The sequence below is a fragment of the Stegodyphus dumicola genome, chromosome 11 (assembly GCF_044657685.1).
Source record: "Stegodyphus dumicola isolate Sdum_Otavi_A_Nest chromosome 11, ASM4465768v1".
NCBI lineage: Eukaryota > Metazoa > Arthropoda > Arachnida > Araneae > Eresidae > Stegodyphus > Stegodyphus dumicola.
The window spans coordinates 67,710,687-67,720,676 of NC_140778.1; the positions used below are offsets into that span (position 1 = coordinate 67,710,687).

The 9,990-nt window shown below is 32.5% G+C and overlaps 1 protein-coding gene across 1 annotated transcript; it reads right to left on the reverse strand.

The window, feature by feature from the left end:
- Nucleotides 1–1,846: 1,846 nt before the first annotated feature.
- LOC118184216 (uncharacterized) lies at nucleotides 1,847–9,308 on the reverse strand. The gene has a single exon (XM_035353852.2). The coding sequence runs from the start codon at nucleotides 7,900–7,902 to the stop codon at nucleotides 6,607–6,609; it is 1,296 nt and encodes a 431-aa protein (XP_035209743.1). The 5' UTR covers nucleotides 7,903–9,308; the 3' UTR covers nucleotides 1,847–6,606.
- Between the last annotated feature and the right edge of the window lie 682 nt (nucleotides 9,309–9,990).

Sequence of the window (9,990 nt, forward strand, 5' to 3'; positions counted from 1 at the left end):
ATTCTGGGATGTTTTTTTAAGTAAAAATAAGTCGACGTGTACATGGTTATGGCGAATACGGTTTTCAATCAGTGCTAAAAGCAATAGCGAAAAGATTTCCGCCGAAAAAATAATTCTGCAACTTATTCAAATTCGAAACCGGAAGGATTTAATTGCTAATAAATTACAAAAATTTGCACGAAAATGCAGGAAAATTTTGTGAATCTCCACATGCTCTTTTTACAAAACTACGTATAACACGTAGGGTTGCCGTAAGTAGGGTCGCCAAATTTGGCAATTTATGCGAATTTTGGCCTGGTTGCGTTAATACGTAAGTACCATATAGTTTAGCAAAGAAATAAATGATTAATGAGAAAATATTTATTTGAAAAAAGTTTAAGAAGTGTCATCTGAGAGCATTGCAACAATCCTAGCAGCTATTCTAGATTCTTTTAAAAGAACATAATTTTTAATTGATCTTTCTTTTTTGCTATAGCACCATATCCGCTAAACAGTTTTAATGGAAGATATAGGCTTGGCCGGGGTTAACGTATATGTGTTATCCTTAGTTATTATAACAGTTTTCATATTTTCAAAGAAAATACTGTCAATAATAAAAGTATTCCACACTGCTTAATTTAAAGCCTATGAAAAAAACTTTGTTGGTGGTTTTGAGGTCTGGATTTTAAATCATTCTGGATAATGGAGGTCCGGATTACGGACTTTGTACTGTATATTTCAGTCTAGTAGCAATTAGGATCAGAAATGCTACTCCTTGTCAGACAGCCATAAACCTTACCAATGTTATCGATATTAATATATTTGCATTTCTGAACGATTAAATAATGTTGACTTTCATGCATAGAAGTATATTTTGCAGGAATTACACTAAAAAAGGATATCATCATCAGCGAATATATGTTGGTGTAAGGAGCATATTTGCTGAGTCAGCAAAAGCAGTCCAGAATCATATTCTCTGACAAATTTAGCTTTACCATGAACAGCGAGTAGAGAAAGAGGCACTGATTATTATCACCAAGATATACATAAAGGAAATTCATCACTATGGCTAAGGAGTAACTGCAGGTTTGTGTATCACTTACAGTAACAAAAACTCCTTTTCACATCTTTGATAGAGCTACAATGACATCACAGCCGCATTGCAGCAAAATTCAACTGGATCATGTCCACCTTTTACAAGGTCATTTGTTCCAGATTTTCTCTTCATGAATGACAATACTAACCAGCACCCACGGATTAGCTGCAGTTTTTGTAACATTAGCAAAGGAAGATATTCAGTAAGACCTAAATCCCAAGCAGGACAGTACTGCTCAAAGGAGAACATTCTTCAAATTGTACTAGAACTCAAATTTGTCCTGACAGATGAGATAGACAGAATCCTTGACAATTTGGTAAACAGCACGTATAATATGCCAAATATGCCTTACTGTTGAAGTAAATCACATTGAGAAATTCATATTTGTCCTTAGTTCGAGCAGAATAAGAATTTTTTGTAATTCCTGAAAACAGCATGCAGCATCTCTTTTGCTTATTCAATTTTACAATTTTACCATGTTGTGATACCTGTAAATTTCTGCAAAATAATGATAAATCAGGATCTTTATTAAATATATACCAAGTGTCATTTCATTAAATGCCTATCACAGTTATGACCAAAAATGGCATTGTTCCTCAAAAATTTTGAAGCAGTTAATAATAATGTATAAATTAATTATGTATAATGCAAAATTATGTACATAATATAATATTGTACAATGCAAAAATATACACATTTTCATATGCATGTAATTCATATGGATTCATATGCATATTCTCGTTATGTAATTCAAAAATATCCTGTTAAAATAATCACGCATGTCTGCTCTTTGTAGTATATTTGCTAGCAAATAACAACATATACAATAGCATAAAATACAGGCATATAGTTACATTTAGATGCTACTTCTTTGTATTTTATCCATATCAGCATTGATTTATGAGTGTAACTATTGAACCTAATAAATCAATCACTTATAATATTAAGAACTTGTAAATCATAATACATACATATTCTAAAGGACATACACTGCTAGCCACCGTAAATGCAACACCCTGAAGGAAGCACGCAAATAACATGAAATTTACAACATGTATTAGCGGAGGTGAGATATGCAAATGATTAGAATTTCAGCGCAGACACACATCATGTGCGCCTCTGGCGCCACTTTAAAGTGCTATTTAAGGCTCGGAGTTTTCGACGATTGTCGTGTTGGACCAAACCAAACAACTGTAATGCGGATATGTGACCGTTGAATGAGGAAGGGTACGACAGACCAACGTGTTCGATCGCATCCACCTCAGTGCACCATTTCACGTGATGACAGGAACATTGTGCACATGGCAGTGACGGATCGCTCAGTCACATGACGAACCATAGCACAGCACATTCAGTCTGTAACGCATCATCCAGTGTCTGAGTGTACCATTCGATGTCGTTTACAGCAGAGTGGTCTGTTCGCAAGATGCCCATTACTTCGTCTATCCTTGACACAGAACCACAGACGTCTCCGCCTCCATTGGTGCGATGAAAGAAGAATGTGAACAGCAGAATGGAATGAAATTGTCTTTACTGACGAGTCATGCTTCTGTCTGCAACACCCGATGTTTGGATTCGAGTCTCGAGACACCGTGGAGAGAGGATGCTGAACAGCTGCCTTATGCACCGCCATACTGATCCTGCAAGGAGTATTACGGTATGGAGCGGTATTGTATATCATTCTTGCACTCCTCTAGTACACATTGCCGGTACTTTAAACTACATCTCCGAGATGTTGGAGCCAGTTGTCCTTTCTTACCTTCAGGGCTTGCCCACAGCCATATTTCAACAGGATAATGCGCGACCACACGTGGCACGCATTGTCCAAGGGTTCTTCGTCAATCGCCAGATTGAATTGCTTTCCTGGCTGGCTGGCTCTCTGGATCTTTCGCCAATAGAAAACATATGATCCATGCGTGCTGAGGAAATGGTCCAGATTACGTACCAAGATGCCACAGAAGATCAAGTTTGGCAACGTGTGGAAGCTGCTTGGTCTGCTATATCCCAAGAACACATCCAAAGTCTCTTTAAATCAATGCCGAGGTGTGTGGCAGTGGCGATCTCCAACAATGGCGGCTACTCTGGCTACTGATTCTGGAAGGAACCACACTTCACAGAAGTCTATAAATTTAATCATTTGATACTTGGTCAACATGTTATCTACTAAATAAATTTTGTTGTGATATCTCTCGTTTTTCTTGGTGTTGCAATTTAGGTGACCAGCAGCATATCTGCATCTACCTCTTTTTGGTACTGTTCTACTATTGGAATCGTATTGATATATCACTGTTGTTGATATATGACAATGCACGCATGTAGTATGTATGTGCATATATGTGTAAACACAAACATACATTTGTGCTTCTATATAAACATGCATACATGAACACATACATACATTTATTTCGGGATCCAGTACTGGTAACAGAACAAGACCCTCTTTTCATTTATCCAGTTATTTGGATATGTTACCCACACATCTCACAATAAATACAATAAATAATTGTTTGAAACTTTGTATATACTGAAAATGTACCTTTAATTGTTATATTCTATTAATTGAGAAATGCATCTTAAAGTTTACTTCCATTTTTTTATAAAATATCTACCCTCACACTCCCATGGAACATATCAATATTTTCCTAATTTTTCTTTAGATGATAATTTTGCTCATTTTTCATCCACTTATATTTACTAGCAGTAGTACATAAAAGCAGGGAAAATAAATTCTGTGTTACCTTATCAAAAGGAAGTACTTCCACAGTTATGAAAAAAAAAAAGAAAAGAGAAGAAAATTTTGCCTTCAACTGCCTATTTTAAAGAACAGAGTACAGTATAAATGATATATCATGTAATTAATTTTATTAAACAGACAAAAGGCACATAGTAAAATCTTATATATTAGTATCTGTACATACCTCTGTGACACATATTTGCATTCAGATTTATAATTCTGCATGTAAATATATATATATATATATATATATAATAGTTTTTATCTCACTTTAACTTCAGGATTTGTTTTTAATTTAAATTAATATCAATTTTTGCATATAATAAGGGGTAAAAAATTACATAATCAATATAACAATTACTTAAAATTTCGTAATAAATTTTACCTTGGGAATTAAAGTATAGGGTATATATATTTTTAAACATTAATAAACAAGATGAAATTAATTTATATGTACCTTCATTTTATGCATATAAGTAGTCATTTAATACTGGTTACATTCTTATAAAAATAATGAAATACATAATTAACAAGTCATTTGTATTTTTGCAGTTACCTTTATCTTGCAGATTACACTAAATAATTAAGTGTTGTTGAATATATACTACTAAGTTCAAATTCTAGACATCTTATATCTGGAAGGATGTAAAATCTAAATCTCTGGATCAACAGCACTTTTGCAGCCCTCTTTTTGTTAAGTATTTTCTTCTTCTTGCGATTTGATATTTTTCATAATAAAATATGTGAGAGTCTTTCCAAATTTCACACTGGGCCATCATATTTTGCTTTCATCACCACATGATCATCAATACATTGCTGTTTAAAAACTGCCCACACACTGATATATAAACATTTTTAAAAAAATAATAGGTTTTGAGAGATACACTTCTTTGTCACCCTGAATGTCTTATTTACACACGTAATTTACAACATGTCTCTTATGTTGATATCCATATTTAAATCCTCCTTACGAAAATGAATGAACATTAACATGCCACACACGCAAATTTTCTCTCCAGTTTAAATTAGCATATGCTTGTTTAACTGCCCATTTGGGTAAACATCTCTTTATATACTTCACACATTTGAGGTTTCTGCACTATGTGAATACACATATGCATGTTTAAATGACTTTTGGGTTGGCCTTTACATTATGGTAACTTGGTGTTTTTTTGGCGAAAATTTGGCAACCAACTCTCCTACAGCAACCCTCTATTTTTTTTCCCGCCGCCATTTTGTCTTCACGAAGTAAAGACATGTTTCTTTTCTTTTTATCTACTGAACACTTCTTCCAACAATCTATTAGCCGAATTACACTTATGCTAGAAATTTTATCTAACAAAACTGCTTAATCATGACAAATATTCACTGCAAAATTGGGAAAAAGTGCTCAATACCATACTCCTTACGCGTTTTTCAAAATAACACATACACATAAACCATGTACACGCAGACTTATTTTTACTTAAAAAAAATCCCAGAATTGCACAAAAATGGCATTGCGCACATTCTTCACTATATCCATGTACACTGCTTTTTTCTCATAAATTAGAAAAATTTCACGAAAATACATGACAATTTTCTCAATCTTTAAACCCGGTAAAAAGAACATATATGAAATTACCTGATCGCGAAAAAGTATTTACCCTTTCCAAATATGAACATTTCCACATATAAAATAAATAAAATATCCAAAAACTTTTACCTCTAAATCATCTAATACATTATACACGTCACCAACGAATTCATACCGCAACCATTACAAATACTTAGTATCAAATATTTAAATTATTTCCATGCACGTTTACTTCAACTTAAACGTATACCAAATTCCTACAAACATAAAATTCACAAAATAACTATCATTTAATTAAAATATCACTAAACCATGTACACGCCGACTTATTTTTACTTAAAAAAACATCCCAGAATTGCACAAAAATGGCATTGCGCACACCCTTCACTATATCCATGTACACTGCTTTTTTCTCATAAATTAGAAAAATTTCACGAAAATATATGACAATTTTCTCAATCTTTAAACCCGGTAAAAAGAACATATATGAAATTGCCTGATCGCAAAAAAGTAATGAACATTTCCACATATAAAATAAATAAAATATCCAAAAACTTTTACCTCTAAATCATCTATTACATTATACACGTCACCAACGAATTCATACCGCAACCATTACAAATACTTATTGTCAGATATTTAAATTATTTCCATGCACGTTTACTTCAACTAAAACGTATACCAAATTCCTACAAACATAAAATTCACAAAATAACTATCATTTAATTAAAATATAATTAAATTCAAAAACACTACTTAAAATATAAATGAGCACATACATTAAATTAATACATACATAAATACCCATTTTGAATTCACTTTAGTTACGGCCATGGAATCCAAAAATTCACGAACACTGTTTCACACAACACAGAATAAAAGCCAAATACAAAATTTCCAGATTTTTTCCAGATTTCCCCCCTTTTCCGATTAAAGAACCGTAATTCGTCCATTAATATCACATGACATATCCCATGATCTCTCATTTCCCTCACACAAAATAATGCGTAATCGGAACTGAGTACTGCTCACATTATTACCAAAGTGCCAGGTAGTAACCTTTATCGCCTCCAAAAGGTCGCCAAACTACCAGTTACCATATTGTAAAGATCAACCGACTTTTGTGATTCAATGGATTTCACTCTACAAGTTTTCTCTCCTGTATGAATGCACATTATGCATGTTTAAATGAGATCTTCGAATAACTGATTTTTACATGCTTTACACATGATTACTCTCTCCTGTGTGAATAAGCATATGCCTGTTTAAATTAGCTTTTTGATTAAATAATTTTTTACATACTTCACACATATGAGGTTTCTCTTCTGTGTGAATAAGCATATGCTGATTTAAAGTACTCTTATAACTAAATGTTTTCTTGCATACTTCACACATGTAAGGTTTCTCTCCTGTGTGAATACGCATATGCATGTTCAAATTAGTTTTTTGATTAAATGATTTCTTACATAGTTGACACATATGAGGTTTCTCTTCTGTGTGAATGAGCATATGCTTGTTTAAACTACCCTTTCTACTAAATGTCTTCTTACATACTTCACACATATAAGATTTCTCTCCTGTGTGAATACGCATATGTTTGTTTAAACTACCCTTTTGATTAAACGTTTTCTTACATACTCCACAGATAAAAGGTTTCTCTCCTGAGTGAATAAGCATATGCATTTTTAAATCAGTTTTTTGATTAAATGATTTCATACATACTTCACACTTATGAGGTTTCTCTCCTGTGTGAATAATCATATGCTTGTTTAAACTGTCCTTTCTATGATATGTCTTTTTACATTCTTCACACATAAAAGGTTTCTCTCCTGAGTGAATAAGCATATGGCTGTTTAAAATATCTTTTCGATTAAATGATTTCTTACATACTTCACACATATAAGGTTTCTGTCTTGTGTGAATACGCATATGCCTCTTTAAATGTGGTTTAACACTAAATGATTTCTTACATACTTCACAAACATAAGGTTTCTCTCCTGTATGAATAACCATATGTTTGGTTAAACTACTCTTCTGATTAAACGTTCTCTTACATATTTCACATATAAAAGGTTTCTCTCCCGAGTGAATAAGTATATGGCTGCTTAAAGTATCTTTTCGATTAAATGATTTCTTACATACTTCACACATATAAGGTTTCTGTCTTGTGTGAATACGCATATGCATGTTCAAAAGAGCTTTTAGTTTATATGATTTCTTACATACTTCGCACATGTGAGGTTTCTCTCCTGTGTGAATAAGCATATGCTTGTTTAAATTAGACTTTCCACTAAACGTCTTCTTGCATACTTCACATATAAAAGGTTTATCTCCTGTGTGAGAGCGCAAATGGTTGTTTAAATTATCTTTTCGATTAAATGATTTCTTACATACTTCACACATGTGCAGTTTCTCTCCTGTGTGAATAAGCATATGCCTGTTTAAATAACACTTTAAATTAAATGTCTTCTTACATACTTCACACATATAAGATTTCTCTCCTGTGTGATTAAACATGTTTAAATTATTCTTTACATTCTTTCAATAATGTTTAAATGTCCTATTGCATACTTCACACATGTGTTGTATATGCTTGTTTAAATTATGCTTTACACTAATTGTCTTAGATATTTCACACATATAAAGTTTCTCTCCTGTGTGAATAATCATATGCATGTTTAAATGAGTTTTTTTGATTAAATGATATCTGACATACTTTATACAACTAAAGGTTTCTTTCCTACGTGAATAAGGTTATGCACATTTAGATGAGCTTTTCACTTAAATGATTTTTGATTGATTTCAATAAAAAGATCCTTTATACGATGATGCTTCTCTCCTGTGTGAATAAGCATAGGCTTGTTTAAACTCAACTTTTATCTGAATGACTGATTAAATTCCCGATACACATATTTCTCCTTTGTATGGGTATCCATAAGCTATTATTATACATTTCTTCTTCCAAAAGATGGGCTGTGTACAACTAAACACGAATCTCCATCTTGACAAGCTTGTTAAATAAATCAGGATGATGTTTATGCTCTGAATGGATTCAATATAGGGCGGTTAAGCGAATTTCACCCCGAACTACTTCTGGACATTGCACAATTATTGTTCGTTGCTTGTGTAAATGCACATTTAATTATCTTGAACAAAATATTAATATATATTGTTCATGAGACTTATCTAATGTGTTGCAGAAGCTTCGCTTGATTTCCATTAATACTTCAGTAAAAAGTCAATTTGTTACATTAGACAGAAATAAGATTTCTAGTTCAAAAATATTCATGTAATTACGTGTTAATTTACGCTTTTAATCATACGTGCTTCATTATTATTACTACATTAAGTTTTGATTCTTCTAGATTTCTTAGTTAGTGCTTTACAGTTGCTTATAAATGCTACATATTTTGCACATTTCGCGGCATTAAGAAGTCCACATTGCTAAGCGTATGACTACAAGGAAACCAAAGTTCATTTTAATTTGCAACACATACAACTCATTTATTACTTCATACGTCAGACAGACAGATACAAAAAAAAAAAATTCCTTTTTCGCTTTGTTCACGTAAAGATACGTTCGAAATTCACATTACGTGAATTTTTTGGAAAACGAGTACATAAAGAAGAGTAGTATAAGCAATGCTAGGGCCAGCTTATATGTGACGCATGCGCTGTAGGTATATTTTCAGTCAAAGCTATATATCACGGAATGTAAAAACTCCGTGCTATGATATTATAATGGAGGTTAGAATCAAGGCCAACTTATTCTTATGAAAATCGTATTTTATTCTTGAGTATCAAGATCTAGAAACATCTTTTTAGTAGTAGACAGATGTCTTGTTTTGCACCCGCTAAGTCTTTCTGCTCCGATGGGTGAAAAATCAAGCTTAGGTGCGAAGGAAAAGTATAGAGCACGGAGTATAATGAAGGATGTGAAACTGCCTAGTAGACAAATCCTAAAATCAAGGTTCCTTAATATACTAAGGTTAGGCCAGGAACGGAAAATGCGTGCCATTGGTTGCTGGTAGTGACGTCACCCGGGAGACAAGACGCATCGGCCGACGCGTCTGCTACATGATTTTGGTAATGGAAAAAGTGTAAACTAAAGCAAAATGATAATTTTATATGTGGTAGATACACCGGAAATACCGGGTATATACTTTCCGATTAAGTATTTTGTTAAAGAAAATGTTTATTTTATGCACAGAATTCGTACGAATGCTGAAAATAATTGTAAACATTAAATTCTTTTCTTAAAGGAAAGCATTAGAAAATGAAAAACGATATTTAAGTTAATTAAGGGAAATAAATATTGTAAAACAAGGTATTTTTCAATATTTTTTCGTAGTATTGTTTGCACTAAATAAATCTTGTTGAACAGAACACATGATGGCATAACTGCTAAGACCATGGTAAAAACATAATCAAAAAGTATTATTCTATTTATTTTCATTGCTCATGCACTTTTTTTAATACAAATGAACTTTGACATTCCATGAGAAATATATGATCGTGATTTTCAGTTTAAATTACATATCTCAAGCAAAAATATATATAAAAAGATTTGACTTAACAATTCATATTTAAATACCATAAAATTCT

What these genes read in the sequence shown, in the direction of transcription:
- LOC118184216 (XM_035353852.2), bottom strand. Translation starts at nt 7,902, where the DNA reads ATGTTTAATCACACAGGAGAGAAATCTTATATGTGTGAAGTATGTAAG.